This window comes from Maylandia zebra, linkage group LG19 (genome assembly GCF_041146795.1).
Source record: "Maylandia zebra isolate NMK-2024a linkage group LG19, Mzebra_GT3a, whole genome shotgun sequence".
NCBI classification, from domain to species: domain Eukaryota; kingdom Metazoa; phylum Chordata; class Actinopteri; order Cichliformes; family Cichlidae; genus Maylandia; species Maylandia zebra.
This window is the reverse complement of record NC_135185.1, coordinates 10349643-10372912: the sequence shown is the minus strand read 5'-3', so window position 1 is coordinate 10372912 and position 23270 is coordinate 10349643. Positions and strand designations below refer to the sequence as shown.

Genomic DNA, 23270 nt, shown 5'->3' with positions numbered 1-23270 from the left:
ATGAACAACATTAGCTAATTGTTATTTACTAACTAATCTTAAATGACTGTTCAGCACAGAAATGAAGCCCAAAAATCATGTTTTACTGTCCTGTGGTCTCAGCCTCAGATACTCAACTAATCACAGTGATGTCATGACAAAAATGATTGACCTACTAAGTTTTAAAATTACTCATACTAATCTTTCTGGGTCACAAAATAAACTTTTAACATATTTTCAGGCGAGAAAGTAGCTGTGTAAACATCAAAAATCTGCTCGGTTTATCAAGATATCGCATATTTGCAAAAATGCTTCGACGTTTTCAGAGACGTCTTCTACCCACCAGCTCGATAGCTCGCCGGGAGCTCGAGGGTTACTGATGCGGCCGAGAACGGCACAACTCCCGGCACATCATTTTCAGATCAGCGCGGACTTTCGCTGCTCGTGTTAAACGTAATATATAAGTCACTTAGACAACCTAAAAATGTTATTGTTGGGCTTTTTTCAGTGTTTTGTTTGTTCGTGAGTAAATCGGTTTGGCTGAGATTAGAGTTATTAGATTAGATTAGTTAAAATAAAACTTTATTAATCCCCCGGGCGGGTTCCTCCTTGGTTTTTACACAGCTGAATAAACGTCAAACAGAAAACTGATTAAACAGAAGTGTGAGATGGTCAAGAATTTACGCCAGTGTCCTGTTATATTTTAGATAGCAAGGAGCAGACGGCTGAGTTTATTAAACTCCACCGAGACAGCGGTGACGCTAATCGGAAGGCTAGACCGTCCAATTTCACGGCCGTTTACTTCCGGCCTACCCGACCTTCTGAGGACCCGGCCCACGTAGACCGCGAAGGCCGGGTCCTCAGGAGGATGCAGCCCATGAATTTGGACACGACCATAGTACGCGTAGTGCGCGTACTTCAAGCGTGCAGATCCTGACTTGGGACACAGCCATAAAACTAAACACAATGAACACAGGAACTGGGACCTCTTTCAAAATAAAACAGGAAACATAATGAGACGCAGATGACAACATGAACTTGACAACATAAGACACACAGACATGAAACACATGAAGGGCAAGGGAGACTTAACAGGGGTTGAAAACACAAGTGGAATAAAATAAACAAATGAACTCGTAAATTATTGAGCTTAAACATACACTATAAACATCAAAATAAACTAAAATTCAAAATACTGGGTTAAAAGACCCAAGATCATGACAGGTTTAACTACAAGCAAAGTCTAACTTAGTTTGACACGTTTTTGTTAGAAAAAAATCAAATTGTTGCTTAAATTTACACTAAATGCCAGAAATCTAAGCTGCCATGAACAAAAACAGTATGCAATATATTCAGTTTTAGAATTTATATTCAGTGTTAACTGTAGCTGCACTCAAAGTGTTAATGCTACCTTATTTTAATAATCAACACAGTTATGCCAAACTAGGGTGGAACTAAAGGAGGCAAGAGATCATTTTAGGGAGTAACATGTCACCCTTCTACATCTGCCCCTGAACTTACATTTATAGATTCATTCCAACCTGCTCTCTCTATATTGTAATATATCTATATCACTAAAGCACTTGGATGGATGCAAACTGCATTTTGTTGCCCTGTACCTGTGCATGTGCAATGACAATAAAGTTGAATTCTATTCTAATTCTATTCTCTCATGCCTCTGGACGCGTAACATACCGACAATTTTTCACATAGCGTTGGTTTGTTAACACGTTCTCATCACAACACTTGAGTGAAAGTATGAGTGCATTTATTGATGACCCTATGGACAAATTCTTCTGCAATTTAATGAGAGAAAACCAGATATTCTTCCACTGCTTCTTAATTTGTCTATAGACCAAATATCTAAAAACCAATTAGCTTTGAAAGAAAATAATTAATTGCAGCAGCAGACGTTTAAAGATGTTTTATTTAGCTACATTAGGACAGAAAAAGCTCAAGTCTTTTGTAGGGAAGAACGATTAGTGTCAAACTAAGGTTTCTAATATTTTGTCCACCGAAGATAAGACTCATAATGTATTGTTTGGTGCAGTGGAATCTATTGTTTCATCAAAATCAAATACTACTACTACTACTACTACTAATAACAATTAATGTTAATATCTTTATTAATAACATTTTATTATAAGCAAGCAGGAATAACGTTGATGAACATGCAGTCATATCTGTATTATTTGTGTTGTAGTTCCTCACTGTGACCGCTGGAGGGCGGTAAACACTCATCACAAATTACAGTCAACAGGACTCAAACACCACAGAGCAGTTTCTGTTCTACACACCTCTGTTTTATCACATTACATCATCCACTCTTTAATAGCTGGTATTTATTATGCTGGATGCTATGATGTGATAACAAAACAATCAGACTCATCACACTCTAGTGCTGGCAATAACAACAACACAAAGAACAAAGAAACACATCATTGCAATGATTCAGTAGCTCTTCTACAGTATACACAGTTCATATCTGAATAATAAGATCACATTAGTTCCTGTGATGTGATGGAAAGTTTGAGAGTTTGAGTGTGAGAAGCTGGGAGAAGTTACTCTTCTGTTTCTGCTCTGATCAGAGGAACTACTCTACACTACAAGCCTCGGTTATAATTTAAGCAATCGATTTCAGGAGATTTAATTCAGTCTACTTTAAAAAAAAAAAAAATCAAAATCTAATTTTTTTGGTTTAAACTAGTTTTAAGTGTCATTAAAGAAGTTGCCATTTATAATATCACACTGAGGTGTTCAGACCCAGAGCCCTTTTAAACACCCTCTGAGCATCATCAGCGAGCTCAGTGAGGAAATATTTCAGAGCTCTGTAGGTTGTGGTGAAGGAGAGGCCCGCAGCCAGAGGGATTCCTATTAATGGAATCAACCTGGATCCTTCCTCTAGCGCCATGAGTGCAACTGTGCTGGTCAGTTGGGACAACAGCTTCAGGAGAAGCTCTGGGGTTATTTTTGCTGCAGCCAGTGGTGATTTAAGGACATTAAGCAGCTCAGTGTAGGGCACACCTGAGGTGGCAGAGAGTTTCTGCAGTGATGGCTTATTAAGCCCAAACCCAACTACATAATCTATGGCTACATTAACCATCATGGACAGGTCCATACAAATGGAAAGTCCAGGAACTGGAGCCCCTGCTGCAGCTGCAGACAGAGTAGCCCAGTATTTTATTTTAGACTGAAACGCTTTTTTCTTCTTGTTGATGATCTCCAGGTTGATGTTGGGCATGGCTCGCAGCAGAGCATCTCTCTGCTGTGCAGGAAGGTCTATCTCTAAGGTCTCATGTAAGAGAGAGAAATCGTACAAGTGGAGCTCGAAGCTGGACACCAGGAAGACCTGTGGAGACTTGATGCCTTGTTCCTGAAGACCTGAGTTATAAAAGAGAAACAACAACATTCAGAGTTTATGATTGAGAATCAGTAAGATTAGTAAAATGGTATTTACATAAACCATGTGGGGAAAAAAAACAGAGAAAGCACATGTACAATATGATTTTAATATTCAGTTTGCAAAATTAAACATTAAACAAATGATCCTGCACACCTTACTGTGACTCAGTGAAACAAGAACCCAATTACAAAGTTCAGATTTTAGAAAGGACACACAGAGGCTGCAAACCAGACTGAATTCAGTTGTTTAATTTTATTTTTAGTTTAATATTGTAATCTGTTGGGTGTTGTTCAGTGTTAATACTGAAAACAAACTTTAAAAAGAGCTTTTGCTTTTGTTTGTGAGCAATAACTACACTTTTTACCACAGAAATTTTTAAAAAGGGACTCACCTTGAACACAGTTTTCCCTGATTTTTACCAGAGTTGACTCTGCATTGAAATCTTTTTTCTGCAGTGCAGAGTTTGGGATGATGGACACACAAATCTCACTTAGTGATAAAGGATTTCATAGGCAGAGATGGGCAGTAACGCATTACAAGTAACGCATTACTGCCGGATTACAGTAACGCGATTACTTTTTTCAAGTAACGAGTAATGTAAGGGATTACTATTGCAAAAAAGGTAACTAGATTACCGTTACTTTCCCATAGGAACGCTGCGTTACTGCGTTACTAAAACCGTGGCCCTTTCTCAATTCTCAAGTACGCGAGTACGAACTCGCGATTTGTACAATTGGAACACCAGCGTACTTGATGATGTCACCGGTCTGGAGTTTTTACTGCCGTCCCCTCTTAATTCAACTGTGAGTAATATGTTATGAAGCTTAACTTTAATCGCAGCCAAACCGGTTTACTCAGGAACAAATAAAACCAAACATTAACATTTAGAAGTGATCTAAGTGACTTATATATCATGTTTAACCTCAGTAGTGAAATCTCTATTAAAAAAAGTAGTGTACATGTACATACGTGTACATACCTTAATAAAAACAAGCAGGTGAGATGTTAGAACGCTTTTATTTTTATTGTAGTGGACACTCATTACAATAGACAGCTACTGGGGTTTGGGGTTTGTTTAACCTGAGTAGCGAAAAGACCGCGGGGGGGTTGAAAACGATGTGCTGGGAGCCCGCTGTTCTCGCCGGCTCTAATAATCCTCAACCTCGCTGTCTGCTATGGAGCGGGCGGGTCACAGACGTCTCCGAAAACGTCGGAGCGCGTTTGGAAATATGTGATATCTTGATAAATCGAGCAGATATTTGAAGTTTACACAGCTACATTCTCGCTGGAAAATAACTTAAAAGTTTATTTTGTGACCCAGAAAGAGTAATATTTAAAAGTTTTTAGCCCCGCTCGTCCACCATTGCCGCGTTTGAGTTTCGGACTAAATGCATTCTGGGATATTTAGCTGTACAAAGTCCACACAAGTCACCACCAATGCATGCTCAATAAAACGGGCGGAGCGAGAACACATCCGGGACTTTTTCGCGTTCTCGGCTTGATGCGTACTTCGAATTGGAACAGTACTTGGTCTCTGACTGATGACGTATCACGAGTACACGAGAACGAAAGTACACACAAGTACGCATATTGAGAAAGGCCCCGTGATTTTTTTGCGAGAGTGTCTCATGACAGTGACGTAAGCGAGTGCGACGTTCGTGGCAACAGCTGTGTGCAGATCAACAATGGATCATATATCGAGTGCGGGAGAGAGTATGAGCGTACAGCGTTTAAAGCGTGGAAGTACTGACCTTACTTTGAGTTTGATTCCATAAAAAGTAACAAAAACATTAGTGTCCGTTGTGCGTGGGAAGAAAACTTCTTTTTACAGCAAAAAACCCCCTAAACTTCTGAGCAAGCACCGAGTAGCTACGACGTGATGGGAAACTCACAGAGAAACTCGCGGATTCTTCCACTGACCGCTGCGGCACACCTGCACCAGGGTAAACCTCCGCGTGCCCCAGTCCTGCTTTACAGGTGAAAATAGAGCAACAGGACCGCTAGTGTGTGAATGTGAGAGTGAATGAATAGTGGCATTGTAAAGCGCTTTGGGTGCCTTGAAAAGCGCTATATAAATCCAATCCATTATTATTATTAGTCTTTGACTTTATTTTCTGCCGTGTTTTACTTGTATCTATTTGAAAGAGTGAGTGTAAACACACACAAAAAATTATTTTATGTGCTGGAATGTGCAGAAAATAGGTTTAAATGTTAAACTAATTTCTTCAAGTCAGAGAATGTTGCATATAATTAATTTGTTTTAAAGATTAAAACTAATAAAACAAGTTTAAAATGAGACTTTTCCATTTGATTACATTTTGTATGATGGATTATGCAGAAAAAGTAGAATTGACATGGAAAAGACATTTTATCAGCACATACACAAGCAATGGTTATATATATCTTTGCACAAATGACAATCTTAAAAGAATTAACTCTAACAACACTCACCTCCGATGCAGTTTTCCCTCATTTTCGAAAGGGTCCTCTCTTGACTGAAGTCTCTCTTTCTTCGTTCAGCTCGTATATCGTTGTCGATCTTTGAGCGAACAAAGTAGAACTTTTTCTCCATCTTCTGAATCTCCTGAGCGAGTTTCACATCATTTTCTCTGAAGCGAGTGTCTGAGATGATGATGAAGAAGTCAAACTTCTCAAATTCAACAAGCTTCAGGTACTTATCAGCTGGAAACTTGGTGGTGCCGATTCCAGGGAGATCCCAAAAAGTAACATTGGGATAGTTTGGATGGGGGTATTCTTTAACCACCATGGTGCATTCTGTAACACCAGTAGGTGCAGCTCCCTCATCGTCATCGGACAGCCCTCTGAAGGCATTAATAAAGGTGGATTTACCAGCTCCAGACTCCCCTGTGATGGCGATATTTAGTGGAACGTTATTTTGCTTGTCTAAATATTCTCGAATCTTTGCAGCTGCTGCAGCAGTGTCATTGTTTTCCAGGTCTTCTTTAACGGCAGCGATTTCCTCTGCAAATGAATCATTTGGATCTTCCATGCTCATCTTTAAATACAAAAAGAAAAAGTATAAAAATCACTGCATTATCTGCAACTACAGTGTGTATATACAGTGGGATGCAAAAGTTTGGGCAACGTTGTTGATAGTCATTATTTTGCTGTATAAATCGTTGGTTGTTACATTAAAAAATGTCAGTTAAATATATCTTAGGAGGAGACACGCACAGTGATATTTGAGAAGTGAAATGAAGCTTATCGGATTTACAGAAAGTGTGCAAGAATTGTTTAAACAAAATTAGGCAGGTGCAAAAATTTGTGCACCACAAAAAAGAAATGAAATCTGTATTTAGTAGATCCACCTTTTGCAGAAATTACAGCCTCTAAATTCTTCCTGTAGGTTCCAATGAGAGTCTGGATTGTGGTTGAAGATATTTTGGACTGTTCCTCTTTACAAAACATCTCTAGTTCATTCAGGTTTGATGGCTTCCGACCATGGACAGCTCTCTTTAACTCACACCACAGATTTCAATAATATTCAGGTCTGGACTGAGATGGCCGTTCCAGAACATTGTACTTGTTCCTCTGCATGAAAGCCTTAGTGGATTTTGAGCAGTGTTTCGGGTCGTTGTCTTGTTGAAAGATCCAGCCCCGGCACAGCTTCAGCTTTGTCACTGATTCCTGGACATTGGTCTCCAGAATCTCCTGATACTGAGTGGAATCCATGTGTCCCTCAACTTTGACAAGATTCCCAGTCCCTGCACTGGATCCCCCGTAGCCGGTTACCAAGATTACGTGAAGTACCCCCAGAAGGTCTGCTAGATGATGTTAATGCAGCACTACGGATAATACCTACAACCACGATTACCGACACTAACAAGCTGATCTACAATACGGCAGCAGTGATCAGTGAGATGCTTGGCTACAAGTTGAACAGCCACAAGGGGCAGTACCCTCCATGGAGAAGGAGGCTAGTGGGCAAGATCAAAGTAGCACGGAGGGAGGTTAGCCAACTAATGGAGTTGCAGAAAGGTGCATAAGAAATACAGCAAGCTGTCCATACCTGAGGCCTTGGAAACTGCCAAGCAAACACTCACAGCCTTGGCCAGCCGCTTGAGGAGGTACACCAGAGAGATAGAAGGCAGGAGAATAAACCAGCTGTTCTCCACAGAACCAGCAAAGGTGTACTCTCAGTGGCAAGGGAACAATAATAATAAGAGAACAGCACCCCCAAGGCTGGAGACGGAGCCTTGGGCCTTGACGGAGCAATACTGGAAGAGCACATGGGAGAAGGACGCAACCCATAACGGCAATGCTCAGTAGCTAGTGGATCTGAGGGCAGACCACAGCGACCTCCCTGAACAGGGTCCAGTAACCATCACAGTAGCAGATATCCAAGAAAGGGTCTCCAGTATGAAGAGTTGGACAGCACCAGGGCCCGACATGGTTCACGCCTACTGGCTAAAGAAGCTGACTGGACTCCACGAGCGTCTGGCAGCACAAATGAACCAGCTGCTAGTTAACGAGAGACACCCAGAATGGCTAACCGAAGGTCGGACGGTCCTGATCCCCAAGGACCCCAAGAAGGGACCGGTCCCCTCCAACTACCGACCAATAACCTGCCTCAGCACCACGTGGAAGCTCCTGTCAGGCATCATATCGGCTAAGATGAACAGGCACATGGGTCAATACATGAGCGGGACACAGAAAGGAATTGGCAAGAATACCAGAGGCGCAAAACACCAGCTACTGGTAAACAGAACAGTCAGCCGAGACTGCAAGATCAGACTGACCAACCTGTGCACTGCCTGGATTGATTACAAGAAGGCCTATGACTCAATGCCCCACAGCTGGATACTGGAATGCCTAGAATTGTACAAGATCAATGGGACCCTAAGAGCCTTCATCAGGAACTCAATGGGGATGTGGCGTACAACACTAGAGGCCAACTCCAAGCCCATAGCACAAGTCACCATCAAGTGCGGGATCTACCAAGGAGATGCTCTGTCTCCACTGCTGTTCTGCATAGGCCTGAACCCCCTCAGTGAGATCATTAACAAGACTGGCTACGGATACCGACTACGGAACGGAGCAGTTGTCAGCCACCTCCTGTACATGGATGACATCAAGCTGTATGCCAAGAGTGAACGAGACATCGATTCACTGATCCACACTACCAGGCTATACAGCAATGACATTGGAATGTCGTTCAGACTGGAGAAGTGTAGTCGGATGGTAACAAAGAGAGGGAAGGTAGTCAGAACTGTGTGTTCTGGCTACCTACCTGAAGATGTGCCTGTTCATCTTAGCCGCTATGATGCCTGACAGGAGCTTCCACGTGGTGCTGAGGCAGGTTATTGGTCGGTAGTTGGAGGGGACCGGTCCCTTCTTGGGGTCCTTGAGGATCAGGACTGTCCGGCTTTCGGTTAGCCATTCCGGGTGTCTCTCGTCAACTAGCAGCTGGTTCATTTGTGCTGCCAGGCGCTCGGCAAAGAGAGGGAAGGTAGTCAGAACTGAGGGGATCGAACTACCAGAAGGCAACATTGCAGACATAGAAGACAGCTACAAGTACCTGGGGATCCCGCAGGCGAATGGAAACCAGGAAGAGGCCGCTAGGAAAGCTGCAACCACCAAGTACCTGCAGAGGGTCAGGCAAGTCCTGAGGAGTCAGCTGAACGGTAAGAACAAGATCCGGGCCATCAACACCTACGCCCTGCCCGTGATCAGGTACCCTGCTGGGGTAATAGGCTGGCCAAAGGAGGAGATAGAAGCCACTGACATCAAGACAAGAAAGCTCCTTACCATGCATGGAGGGTTTCACCCCAAGACCAGCACCATGAGGCTGTACGCTAAGCGGAAGGAAGGGGGCCGGGGACTGGTGAGTGTCAGCACCACAGTCCAGGATGAGACAACGAACATCCAAGAATACATTGGGAAGATGGCCCCAACTGACTGAGTGCTCAGTGAATACCTCAGGCAGCAGAAACCCAAGAAAGAGGAGGGAGACGAGGAACCATCATGGAAGGACAGGCCCCTGCACGGTATGTACCACCGGCAGATAGAGGAGGTGGCTGATATCCAGAAATCCTACCAGTGGCTGGACAAAGCTGGACTGAAAGACAGCACAGAGGCACTAATCATGGCAGCACAAGAACAAGCTCTGAGTACAAGATCCATAGAGGCTGGGGTCTATCACACCAGGCAAGACCCCAGGTGCAGGCTGTGTAAAGATGGCCCAGAGACAATCCAGCACATAACAGCAGGGTGCAAGATGCTAGCAGGCAAGGCATACATGGAACGCCATAACCAAGTGGCCGGCATAGTGTACAGGAACATCTGTGCGGAGTATAACCTGGAAGTCCCGAGGTCAAAATGGGAGACGCCCCCAAGGGTGGTGGAGAATGACCGAGCTAAGATCCTGTGGGACTTCCAGATACAGACGGACAAAATGGTGGTGGCTAACCAACCGGACATAGTGGTGGTAGACAAACAGAAGAAGACGGCCGTAGTGATCGATGTAGCGGTTCCGAATGACAGCAATATCAGGAAGAAGGAACACGAGAAGCTGGAGAAATACCAAGGGCTCAGAGAAGAGCTCGAGAGGATGTGGAGGGTGAAGGTAACGGTGGTCCCCGTGGTAATCGGAGCACTAGGTGCGGTGACTCCCAAGCTAGGCGAGTGGCTCCAGCAGATCCCGGGAATAACATCGGAGATCTCTGTCCAGAAGAGCGCAGTCCTGGGAACAGCTAAGATACTGCGCAGGACCCTCAAGCTCCCGGGCCTCTGGTAGAGGACCCGAGCTTGAAGTGTGTGTGTGTGTGTGTGTGTGTATACACACACACACACACACACACACACACACACACACACACACACACACACACACACATATAAATTTGAAATTGACTCGTAAGTCTAAGTTTCACACCAATCACTGTCATTCTTTAGAGAAAACTTCATGTACTGAGCTATGCTATTACTAACCAATTCATATTGTACACCAGAGTAATAAAGTTCACTTTAAATGAATCAAATTAAATTTGAGGAAATTTAATTTTGCACAGAGACAGAAACTGGAAACACTCACCAAATGATGGCGTTTATCTGCGTGCTGTGATAGAGTGATAACAGGTTGGAGGTCAGTCTGCACACAGTCGAGTCTTGTAGCTGCTGCTCCTGTTTCGGACTCTGTCACCCCACCTATATTTGTCTTAAAGCTCCGCCCCTTGAAAGAATTAAAAGTGAAACTGGTTAAAACACTGAATGTGTGAGTGATGCAGCTGCTGAGATGAGGGCTGATCAGAGGGTGAAAACAATTCAGTCGTGCTGTTATGTCTGAATTACTTTAATGTTGAAAAAGAAAAAACACGTTGCATGTTAGCAGAATATGACAGATACTTTTTATGGACCACAGCAATATCTGTAAAACAGCTGATTTACAAGAAATCACGTGTTCAGTGATGAGCTTAAGTCACTGACAAACTGCACCATTGCAGGAGAGAGACACAGAACATCAGGAGGATGAACAAGCACAAAGCAATGCAGTGGTGAGATGCAAAGTTGTAAGAAGTCATTAAAAGCCCAAAATTCCCATGAGATTTGTATCCATGATGAATGTAACTGTGTAAAATGGGCAAGTGGAACATTTCAACAGAACCTTTTGTTGAGACAAAGCATTGAAAAAGAGGACTGGAAGGACTTGCTGGTAAAAGTAGTGCACGCCTACAACTGCACTCGGAATGAGGTTACTGGATTTTTCCTGTACTATTTGTTGTTTGGCCGCACTCCAAGACTTCCTGTAGACATTTTGTTCAACTTGCCTTCACAGTAACAACAAATGAGCTACCAGGAGGATGTGACAAAATGGCAATCGTGAGCAGCCCAAAAAGAATCAAAACAGTATTACAACCATAAGCTCTGGAGCTCAACTTCATCCAGGAAACAGAGTCCTGCTGCGCAACCGCAAAAAGTTAGGAGGGGCAGGCAAGCTTTGGTTATACTGGAAGCATATAGAGTATGTGGTAGTGATAAAAAAAAAAGCCCTGACATCTCAGTTTATAAGATCAAACCGGAGAAGGGAGGAAAGAGTTTCACAGCACACAGGAACTTGTTGCTTCCAGCTGACCGCTTGTGGAAAAACCATACAGGCAGGAGCAAAACAAAAGAAGTAAAAGCCTGAGACAAAGGTTGGAGAAGCTCAACAATGTCTACTACAGAAACATACGAACATGGAGAGTGAAGATGAACTTATACGGAATTTTCCACAAGGAAACAATAACACCATTATCCCTCCAACTCTGGAATCTGAGGTGGGTGAAAAACAACTGGGGGAGCCTCAAATAGCTGACAGGGACCCTTACTTACAAGACAACAGAAAAGTACACAAACATGAGCTGCAAACAGCAAAGCAACATTACAACCAACAGGACTCAGAAGATGGGAAAACATCAGATGTACAGGGTGGGCCATTTATATGGATACACCGTAATAACATGGGAATGGTTGGTGATATATTAAAGTCCTGTTTGTGGCACATTAGTATATGTGAGGGGGCAAACTCCTCAAGATGGGTGGTGACCATGGTGGCCATTTAGAAGTCGGCCATCTTGGATACAACTTTTGTTTTTCAATAGGAAGAGGGCCATGTGACACATCAAACTTATTGGTAATGTGACAAGAAAAACAATGGTGTGCTTGGTTTCAACGTAACTCCCAAATCCAATCACAGGAGAGAGTTCATCCTCCCTGATTCTAGTTCTGCTGGAGGTCTCTTCCTGTTAAAAGGGAGTTCTTCCTCCCCATTGTACCAAAGTGCTCCTCATCATCTGATTGTTGAGGTGTTCTCTGTAACATTGTAGGGTCTTTACCTTTTAATATAAATCTCACTGAGCTTTTTGTGAGTTGGTGCTGTATAAATAAAACTGGAGCAGATGTAAACGTCATTATGTCCTTGTTGGTCAGCCACAGCAGGAGGAGACCTGCTTTGTATCCTGTCAATAACACCTCCAGCCTCAAAGTGAAAACAAAAACAGAATGAAGACTGACCACATGAGTCATTTATGACACATTATTCTTCTTAATTCTCTTCACCCAGACTCACTGCACTCAGTGAGTCCGGGTTCATCTGCTGTAGATGGTGCAGTTTGTCAGTGAAGATATCACTGTGACCTGACTGTCATCGAAACTATGATAAGACTCTACATTGTACTCATGCAGCTGGCTGTAAAACCAGGCTTTAAGCATTCAGTGTTTACAGTAGCTGATACTGAAACTCTAATTACTCTTACTGTTCATCATTAACTGACTGCAACATCTTGGGATGTTTTTTTTACATCTGTTTTCTGCTTTAAAATTTAAAATTACATAACTGATGTCAACAGTTCGTGGGCATTATGCACAAACACAGAGGAGTATTTCCCAGCCTGGCAGTTCACAGACTCCAGGACCCTACAAAATTCAAACCTCACAAGTCACTTTGAGTTTTCAAGTCTCTGCAGAATCCTGCTTGTAGTGCTCTGTGCACGCTTGTCTTTGGAGCAGAGACCATTCTTAGCCACTCACAGCTACAGGACACGTACAGGTATGTGTCCCTGCTCTTGATTGGTTTAGAGGGTCGTTCTTGTGTTTCTGTGTCATTAATGCAGCAGATTTCATTCTGCTGTCACAGAGAAAGCACGTACACACCACTTTCAGGACATCTGTGGGTTTGTGGTTGTAATTAAGCTACGAATACAGAATTTCTACACACACACACACACACACCTGGTAAGACGTGGTAAGATTTTGAGTTTTTGCAGTGTGGGGCTGGAAAAAATAATTCTCTTCATATTTGTTATGGTTTGTACGCGGTTCAGAGTTTGTAAGTGTTTTGGAGTTTTGTACGTGCTTTGTCTCTAGGGGCCACCATGGTTTGTTGGGTCTAAAACTTAAACCCCGCTGACTCAGAGACAGATCCGTGTGAACAAAGCAAGACCACACAGCGCTCTTTGTCTTTTTACTTGCAGCAGAGATGTCCGGTCAGGGTCTCAGAGTTGAAAGCTCTTCACCTGATCTCAGCCAACTTCCAACCTGACTTGTCTCTTTTATTGACAACAGCAGTTATAAAAACATCTCGTTAGTTATGTGACAGTTAAGGCGCGCGTACGTGAGCAAGTGAGTGTGTGTGTGTGACGTTTGCTATCACACCACATATGGCGTGAGCTTTCAATGAACCAACAAAGCAGAAGTGAGCGGTATAGCTGAACTTATAAAAACAGGAACTTGTGGTTTCTTATGTGCAATGGAAAATTACAGCAAAGAGACCAGCCCCCACATCTTATGCATGCAAGAGAAGCTAAAACCTAATATGGAAAAAACATTTTATCAGCACACATGTAAGCAATGGTTCTGTGACTTTCCCATCAATCTTTATGGTTTGATGGGAAATTGGTTAAATGATTGTTTAGCTCATGTCTGGATGACAGCAGATAATTCTGATGAAAAGGAAACTAAACCCGTAACTAACTGTAAGCACGTTGCAGCTGAGTCGAGGGCTAATAAAGATAAGACCATGTGGTGTCCAGCAGGACTACGCGTGCCACGGACAGTCCATCTGAGACATCTGAAAGACTCATTGTGTAACTCAGGGTGTAAGCAGCAAGTCCTATATAGTAGACATAAGAAAGTAATGTGCAGTAGTTAGTGCTTTTTTTAACCGAGATTCCTGGGCTCATGTTCCTCATGCTCACATGGTTTTCTTTTGTCCAAAGACAGGTTAGTTTGGCGATTGATTACACAGCAGTGGAGAGTAGACTTTATAACAGTAGATGTCTTTCTTAAAGCGCTGTAACTTAGTTTAAGACTATAATCCACCCACTGTTACAGGCACATGCAGGGGGGGGGGGGGGGGGCTGGAGGGGCGCCCCTTTCCTCAGGGACGTGCAGAGACGTTTAAAGGGGCGGGTGCTCAAAGTTAAAAAGGGGCACATTGAACCAGGCTGAATAACAACAACACACATTCATCAAGAATCTAATATGGGAAGGGCAGGGCTGTGTTGATCTGAGACTGTAGACATTAAAAAGTCCACAGGAGAGATGGTAGCTGATTAAACAAGTGTCATGAGATAATAACAAAATGCAAAGATTGGTGACAGCGCTTGGAACCATAAGGCAACGAAAAACTGTGACATAAACTCGGCTCTGCCTGTGAATCACTCTTTGCTTCTCTTCTTCCTTCCTTCCCATCATTTCATACATCACTCTCCACTTGCTGTCTGAGAACAAGGCACAACTTGCTATTGCAATAAACTATAATCTAATTATCCACACCTAACAACTCTTGCACTTAATCTATAATAAAATGATGACAGAAAAATGTTATAGCACTGCCTTTAGTAGCCTCATACAGCTCCTACTGTTTCCTCCTCATGTCCTTACCAGCCATGTCTGCACAATGTTATATCATGAGTAATATTTTTTTAAATCCAGCTAAATAAAACACACACATGCACACACAGTGACATTTTAGACCTTCTTCAGAATACTGTATATACTATGGGCATCACGGTGCTGATCCAGAATCCTTACATTATTATTTATTACTAGAGCTACAATAATAAAGCAAAGAGGAGGGGGAAGTAATAAATATGAAATAATGTATTTATGATGATTCCATTTGTTTCACTATCCACTCTGTGCAGGGCAAAGCTTATTACATGTTTAAACTGTAGAGATACAATAATTTTACTGCTGTAAAATCCAACTTTTGTCTTATTTAAAATATAAATCTAATATAATCTGCTTCTTAATGTATGTTCTTTAAAATACAGCGTGTGTTTTTTAATATATTATAATTATAATAATTATTATGTGGACATGCATATTAGATCGTTTTTTAGTGAAATATAATCCCTCCAGAAAGGCAGGAAATGCCCAGAAACTTACTTTAAAACTAAATATGTTCCCTAAAACGGTGACAGAGCTACAGACCCATGACAGCCTTACGGTGTGTTCACACCGAACGCGATGGACGCGAATAGAGCGTCAGGTTTACATGTAAAGTTATGGCAAGCCATTAGTATGGCAAGCCGTTAGAGCCATAAATCGCCACTTTCCTAACCCGTTTGGTGAAGAAATGGCGTAAAAAACGCCGTTTAATTATTCAAAACGCCGAAAAAAGCGGCGTTCTGTTCCGACAAACGCCGCTTTTTCCGCCACTCGGATGGCGCCCTGAACGCACCATCCGAGTGACGTAAAAAGCGGCGTTCAAAGACAGACGGAAACGCCGTTTTTTACGTTACTCGGCACAAAACGCCGTTTTTATGCATCTTTGAACGGCGTTTTTTACGGCGTTCTCTGCCAGCTGTAACGGCGTTTAAAACGGCGTTTTATTGAAATTATACAGGGCACTCCCCATGGTTCCCTCATCCAATTACTTTCAACTCATTTCACCCAATCAAAGAAGAGGAAGTGCAGACCACACTAATGCATCACCGATTCACCTTGCTGCTAAGTGATTGCCTATTCAGTACCAGTGCTTGTCACAGTATTCACTTGTATTATAATCCCACTATGCATTTTGATGTGTTTAAGGCATGATCGAGCAAACAAACGACAGAATACTTTTTCTGAAACCTTAACTGTGTTACCTGTTATGGCAGCTAACAGGTAATGATTTCTGAGCTTCTTTCTTATTTTCCTCTTTACTTCTCTTAACCTTTAACTTATGTTTTAGCAATCAGATCCTGCCATCTTGCATTACCGCTTCGTGCTAGTTATGTTGACTTTTCTCTTCTTTTGTCTCCACTTTTTTCACCCGTGTTTGGACACTCGGCGCATGGCTCCTTTGTTTACATTAGGGATCAGCTGTTAGCGCTGCGCCCTGCAGCTGCGCTACCGGCAGACAGACCCTACATCCCCAGTGAGGGAAGAAACGGGGGTGATGTCTCCCGAGGACACCTCACACACCATCTCTCCTTCCTGTAATCACTTTAAATGTGAGATCGCTCCCTGATATGATTGAGGAGCTAATGACGCTAACCCGGTCACAGTGGCAGTATCCCGGTACTCCCTCTGTGAGTAGGCTGCCCGGCTTCCAGCTGCTGCGGGCGGACAAGACGAGAGACAGCGGTGAGAGGAAAGGAGGGGGGCTGGCAGTGTTTGTTAAAGACGGTTGTGGTATCTCTGGGCACATCGCTGTGAAAGAACAACTCTGCAACACAGACATTGCGCTATTAGCGGTTAGCATCCGTGGAGGTAGCCTGTGACTCTCTGTGGTCCGCAGACTGCAAACGCAATCTCCGAGAGCTCTTCTTCTAATATCAGGGGACTTTAATCATGTCTCGCTGGACTCCACACTGCCCACCTTCACCCAGTATGTGACCTGCCCCCACCGTAGGCAATAAAACATTGTACTTAATGTATGCCAATGAAAAAGTGGCATACAGTTCATCACCTCCCCCTGCCCAGGGAAGATCCGATCGTAACCGAGTGCGTCTTGTCCCTGTGTGTGCAGCCCTTACTGTGCAGGGAGCCACTAATCACCCACGCAGTGCAGAGATGGTCCGCGGAGGGCATATAAATAAATAATAAAAGCAAGTAAATGACAGTATGCTCTTTCTGAAACAAACGGAGACCTTAACTTTTATCAAAATACCGTTTTACTCAGTTTAAAGTAATACCACTTTTTTCTTTTCGAAATAAGTGGAGACATTAACTTTGATCAAAATTCTTTCCCCCGCCATCTCCCTCCTAAGTGGTTAAACTGTCACACTGCTAGACTGCAACTGCACTCTTTGGTATCAACTTCTGTAATCCTGTAATTTCTGTGTAAAAGAATTAGATTGTGTATTATATTGTTAGTTTATACACCTGTGTGCGTGTGTATTTATGTATGTCCATACACATATATGGATTGTGTTTTACTTTTTTGTGCTTGAAAGACGCCCTCAAATGGAACCAAATTCCTTGTATGTGTTTGCGCATATACTTTTCCAATAAATGCGATTCTGATTGAGATATTTCCCTCTGTATGGCACACACGAGTAAATTAAGTAGAAAAAATGTCATGTGTATAGCCTCTTTTAAAATTGTTTTTAGGCTTGTAGAGATGACAGTAGGCAAGCAGACAAGTTTCCTGAGGTTGGGCTGAATGAACCTATAACACAGAGATAAACCTAAACAAGCAGAAGGAACTTTAGCTAAATATATTTTCACGTACAGCCAAATGACTGTAATAAAGTAGGTAAGCCGTGACCATAGAAAAAGCAAAGCAATCACTGGATATACTGTCCAAATTGCTACACACTTTTTAAGCATCGTTCACCAACAAACTGAGTCTAACAAATCATTTTCTTTACTTTGGTAATTACAGTTATTGCCTTATGTATAAAATATAATTTTAATACCAGTGTTCATTATCTTGACGTGATTCTTTTTTTTTTTTTTTTTTTTACAAAAAAGCTTTACAGCCTCTTACATAATTCTACCACAATTACATAATTGATTTTTAACCAGGTTATAGTAAAAGGCCAGGTGTCAATCTCAGAGTTAACGCCGGAGCTTAAAGTCAGTTTGTTAAAACTGCTTTGTTCTCGAAACCAGTAAAATTAATTCGTAACTTTTAATTCTGAGTTGAGATTGATTCTTCAGTTCTTGGTTTGAGAACAGATGAGGGTAAATTCATTTAACCTTTTACCTTGACTTAAGCACATAATTGTACTACATAGCCCTCGTCAATGGAACCCAATACCAGTATTTGACAGTAACAGGTAAGCCTCAAATTTAATTTTTAAATAGACAAGACACCATGAGAACTGACATTACAATATTTTATTTTACAAAAGTCAGTGTCTTTTAGTTCAAAGTTTGTCTGGCATCTCTTGTACATCTTGAAAATAAAAAACAAAAACCACTCTATGCAGTGTACTATAATTGAACATAAACAACAATATTTCAAAAGAATATTTCTAGATGAATTGTCATTTGAACTATTTCCTGGAAACTTTCTGAACACCACTTATTTTGCATAGCTTGATGCATGAATACCCTAGTTGTCTTAACTGGACTATAAATATAACTATATACACAATGAACAGTCATTTGTAAAAACACTTTTAAAATGTAAAATCTTTAAGAAGCCTGAGTGCCAGGAGCAATCCCCTTTAAGAACATTTACAATAAGAACTTCATCCCAAAAGCCCACATGTTTTAACCACAGCTTCCCAGCATCAGTTCATGTATGCAGCTACACCTTTCCAAATCCCAGGGATCCTTTTAAGGCATCATTCATAAGATCTTTGAATTGATCTTCATCTGCAACACCTCTTGGGAGATACAGGGATAAGCTGCACGTTGATGTGTACGGGATACGCCGCATCCCTGACTCCTGATCGTAGAAGTCGATGTTGCAGGACTGTGGGAACCCCAGTGGTGGAAGTAAGTCAGCCCCAGTTATAAAGACGAGGAGCTCTTCAAATGTGTGGTCCACCTCTCGCTCTGTTAAAATACATACAAGTGTTAAATAAGGTGCAATGTGTAGATTTATAATCAGTTACACTGACTGCATAGTAGAACAGTTGCGTTAATGACTATTTTGGAGTCAAAAACAGGTTGTTAGGCAAAACAATTATTGCAAAGCATTGCATTAAAAAAAAAAAAAAAAAATTACTTAAAGCAATCCTGCCCTGCTAAGACAGGAAATTAATTTTGTCCTCCGAGTCAGACCTATATGTCAAGGAGTGTTTATGCAATGTGTATTTTTTTTTTAAAGAAGTTATTCATTCTGTCCTTGCAAGAGTACATTGGCTTTCTAGTGATGTCACATTTGCGTGGGTGTTGTCATTGCACCACTCGATTACTCTAAGACACTAATATACAGGAGGTTTCGTTATAGTCAACGTAATACCTGAAGGTTCTAGTTAGGCAGTGCATCTAATTAACAAATGACCTTTGTCTCAAAGGGAGACAAGTTTCAAATTGTGTTATTCTATCTTAAACACTGCAAAAACACTGGGGGTGATCGTGGCTCAAGAGTCTTGAGTCTTGTAATCGGAAGGTTGCCGGTTCGAGCCCCGGCTCGGACAGTCTCGGTCGTTGTGTCCTTGGGCGAGACACTTCACCCGTTGCCTACTGGTGGTGGTCAGAGGGCCCGGTGGCGCCAGTGCCCGGCAGCCTCACCTCTGTCAGTGTGGCTGTGGCTACAATGTAGCTGCCATCACCAGTGTGTGAATGCGTGGATGACTGCTTTAGTAAAGCGCTATACAAATACAGGCCATTTACCATTTACTTAATTCTCAGATGTGCTAATACAATTGAATCATAAATTTTACCATATTTTAAATACAAGTATGTAATATAACTATTTAATATTTTAGTGTTAGAAGTTTTCGGTCATGTAATAAAATTAATGTTTTACCAGAAATCACAATGAAAATCAAATTACATCCTATCTATCAGTCTAAACAAGCAAGATCTGGTAGAGATGACAGAGGATAAAAGAAATAATCTTCCAAAAATATTTGTTGTAGGTGGTTTCCTTTCAAATACCTCACCTAAAAAGGTAAAATAATCAAAAACTTCCTCATATGCTCTAAGAAGGGGTGGATTTTGCAAAGTTCTAAGGTTTTATTGCACCCAAGTGTTGTTTCGATTTAGTTGTCTGTATTTTGTATTGTGGACACTGTATTTAACATGAAATGCCTGAAGCAATTCAAACAGAAACAAGACATGTGTTGTATTCTATGTACTCACCCTGAATGGCCATAAGCCACCATTCCCACTGAAAGATGGTTGCTTCCTCTTCTTCACGTCTGTTACTTCCAGCTGGACTCCATCCAATGGTGAAGAGATCCTGGAAGCTGTTCCTTGTAAGTTTATTTCCTGCATTTGTAAATACAGGAAGGAACTGCTTCCAGCATCTCTTCACCATTTGCCAGAACCGACCACATGAGTCCATACCGGCAACAAACTGCTGAATCATGCTGGCAACCCTGTTGACCACAGATTGTACTCTCAATTCATACAACATAGCAAAATTGTGAAACAAAACAAAAAGTTTTGTCAATTTAAACACCACCTTAACTGCAATACAGATATAAACTCAGCAGATTGATGATTTGTTTAAGTGTTAACTATTAGGGGGGAACACGAGCACTGACCAGGAAAGTACTTTGTAATTTTCTAACAAATTCTCACCTGTGAAACGCAAAATGAGATACAATCTCGCCCCTTATCCTCTTAACATCAAGTAGTGTGGCAGTGTAGATGTCAGGGATACCACAGCCTGCAATCCAGTCCCCAAGGTGACTTTTCAAGTCTGCCAGGTCTTCTGGGGTGCTGCAGCTGGAAACCTTGAAAATTAGGCACCTCCATAAATACATACGTTTAAAGCATTCACTAAGTGTACTTACATTTTGAGACGTTCCACTGATGAGTTAAGCTATGCATTGTGTTTCACTGAATTTAATTACACCTCAGCATGCACACAGCTTTACCTTTTCTATGTTCTGTTTGACGTCTTCGTCCATGAAGACCTCTACATCGAAGTCATCAAGAGATGTCTTCTGGCCACACATCATACAGAACAGGTGTCTGTTGATACACCGTGGCCCTGGCCCATTGTGTGCTATCGACCAAGCAATCAGTTTACCAGCCGTATAAAACTTGTTGCTTGACAGCAACTGCTGGCTATAGCTGAACAACAGACTGCCAGGCTTCCCCTCAAAAATCCCTAGGGAATTCTGAGTTTCGACCATAAGTAATCTGCAGGAAAAGATAGTAAAAAAAAAAAAAAAAAAAAAAAAATTGAGTCAAATTGTGATTTCATCTTTGCAACAACAAAAAACACATTCATGCATTCTATTATTGTGTGGGAGAGATGGGAATGGGTTACCGAAAAAATTCCCGCCTTGGGCCTCCATAATCATCGGCCATTTCACCAACAAATTCAATATTTGGCAATTTATGCCAGGCAAAATATGACTTGGAAAGTGCCATGCAGGCACTATGTAGGATTTTCCTACGTCGGGCTATTATTGCACAATAATTGCTGGTGTCAAGATGCGTTTCCTGGAAATCTTTCATCACAGTCGCAAGGTCCATCTCGTCCTGAAGAAGGGGGGGGGGGGGGGGGGGAAGGGGGGAGAGAGAGAAGGGTCATGACTACATGAAACACATACACAGCAGTTCTGGCAGTGTTGTTCATGAGACATACATGCGAGTCATTTTGTTCAGGGGAAGCCAGGACAGCCTCATCCAGGTCTGATACTTCTGACTCTGCAGAGTCGATGTAAAACTCTTCCCTAAACAGAACAAATGCATTTGATTTTTTTAATATCATGTATACATACTGAAATGGAATGACTCATCTGATAAAAGAATCTGATTTCACATTATTTGGTCCTTGATTGCATCTGTTGGAGCCATTTGGATTTAAACAAATTTCAAAATATTAAAATATAAAGTTTGTTGTTAGTTTACTTCTATTTCTGGGTTAATCATTTTTTTATTTGTAGGTTAATGCTCACTTCATTGTTTTGTTGTTTATCTTATCAAGTCAGCCAGGAAGAATTTCAGGGCTATTTTTGATAACTTAAGAGACTGGTATAAGACCAGCATGCACTGAGATGGGCCTTTTGTTTTGTTTGTTTGTTTTTTAATTTGAGAGACAAGCAGCATGAAGGAACAAAAATGGATCTTGTTATTGGTTGCCAAAATGGATCAATAAACTATAAAATGCAACTTTCAAGTTTTGACAGTGCAGTTTTCCTGCGCACAAAAGATTATCACAGGCCAGCAGTGTCTTCTTTTCCTTTTTTTGTGAAACATAAGGAACTGCCCATTTACTGGGAATAGTTTGGGTGATTTGTAGTTCCAAGTGTCTGAATGGTCAGGCTGACTAAAGTGTTATCGATGCATTTTCAGCAATTAAAAATACCTATATCATGACATCAACAAATCTGAAAAACATGAAAAAGCAAAACAGAAACCGAATGAGGCAATTAAACCATTGGTCTATATTCAGAGCACATAAATGTTATCAGTTCAATACATGCAACCTTTCAAATTTTAATATTCGCTGGTCTCACCCCGTATATTGTACTTATTGAGTGTCTATTTACCTATAGTGTGTGCTTTATAAGTTCCAGTTTACACTTAAGTTTTGGCATGTTATTCAACAACTACCACTTGCCTGTTAACCTCTGGTTCCTGGAGACCATGCCTACTAGAATGAGCTGTATGGTTTTCATGCAGACCACTGCAAAGGAATAGCAGAAATATTTCATAGCAGGAAGAGGACCCCAATGCAGATATTTATTGATCTAGACTACACAAAATGATCCAAGTTATAATAATGATATAATTAGTTTGTACCAAACTAGTTTTTACCAAAAAAATAAATGAAATTGTGCAATAGTTTAAGATTAAAATTCCAACTCATAAACAAACAGAGTGCCATTTACCTGATAACCTCTGGCTCCTGTACATTGTGCCTGCTATGGTCAGGTGTCTCGGTGTCATGCAGCACACTGCAATATGGTAAATATTGTTGATGAGAGGGTGTAATGCATTTACAGTGCTACAGTCCAAAGGCAGTTGTCAAAGACTTACATTGCCATCTCAGACTGCACAACTTCTCCACCAGTTGAGTCCTCATTGGCCTCTGTAATCTAAAACACCAGATTATTAAAATATAAAAGAAATGGAACAACAAATGACAAACAAGAACAGAGGACAACGCGCCAACTGGCAGGGAAACACACAAGGCTTAAATACATACTGAGGTGATTAGGGAATGTGAAACAGGAGGAGAGCACAGCTGGGACTCATCAGACATGACGAGGCAAAACTCAACACATTGACATAGTACACAGACTTTCAAAGTAAAACAGGAAACTGAACAGACGTGGACTAACCTAGGGGATACGGTGACAGAACAAGAGAC

The 23270-nt window shown here is 41.6% G+C and overlaps 2 protein-coding genes across 3 annotated transcripts; both read right to left on the bottom strand.

The window, feature by feature from the left end:
* Positions 1-2722: 2722 nt before the first annotated feature.
* On the bottom strand, positions 2723-6392 carry LOC101482654 (interferon-inducible GTPase 5-like). The gene is made up of 2 exons (XM_076877862.1): positions 5834-6392; positions 2723-3360 (listed from the first exon to the last, which is right to left on the bottom strand). Exons 1-2 carry the CDS (start codon positions 6390-6392, stop codon positions 2723-2725), a joined length of 1197 nt encoding a protein of 398 aa, XP_076733977.1.
* Positions 6393-18092: 11700 nt separating this feature from the next.
* LOC143414124 (G2/M phase-specific E3 ubiquitin-protein ligase-like) lies at positions 18093-23061 on the bottom strand. 2 transcript variants are annotated; one of them, XM_076877822.1, is made up of 8 exons: positions 22937-23061; positions 22789-22854; positions 21540-22583; positions 21219-21433; positions 20821-21088; positions 20522-20676; positions 20078-20316; positions 18093-18823 (listed from the first exon to the last, which is right to left on the bottom strand). In XM_076877822.1, the coding sequence occupies exons 3-8, from the start codon at positions 21663-21665 to the stop codon at positions 18573-18575; spliced, it is 1254 nt and encodes a 417-aa protein (XP_076733937.1). In that variant the 5' UTR covers positions 21666-22583; positions 22789-22854; positions 22937-23061; the 3' UTR covers positions 18093-18572. The 2 variants fall into 2 exon arrangements, with proteins under 2 accessions (XP_076733937.1, XP_076733938.1); XM_076877823.1 differs by having other exon boundaries at positions 22518-22583.
* Positions 23062-23270: the final 209 nt, after the last annotated feature.

Bases quoted from the DNA above. Each gene is read 5' to 3' on its own strand.
- LOC143414124 (XM_076877822.1), bottom strand. From the start codon at position 21,665: ATGATATTAAAAAAATCAAATGCATTTGTTCTGTTTAGGGAAGAGTTT. The intron at 21,089-21,218 runs GTAACCCATTCC...CTTTTCCTGCAG, and splicing joins CCAAGGCGGGAATTTTTTCG to ATTACTTATGGTCGAAACTC. The intron at 18,824-20,077 runs GTGAGTACATAG...GTATTTTAACAG, and splicing joins GTGGCTTATGGCCATTCAGG to AGCGAGAGGTGGACCACACA.
- LOC101482654 (XM_076877862.1), bottom strand. From the start codon at position 6,392: ATGGAAGATCCAAATGATTCATTTGCAGAGGAAATCGCTGCCGTTAAA. The intron at 3,361-5,833 runs GTGAGTGTTGTT...TTTATAACTCAG, and splicing joins GAGGGAAAACTGCATCGGAG to GTCTTCAGGAACAAGGCATC.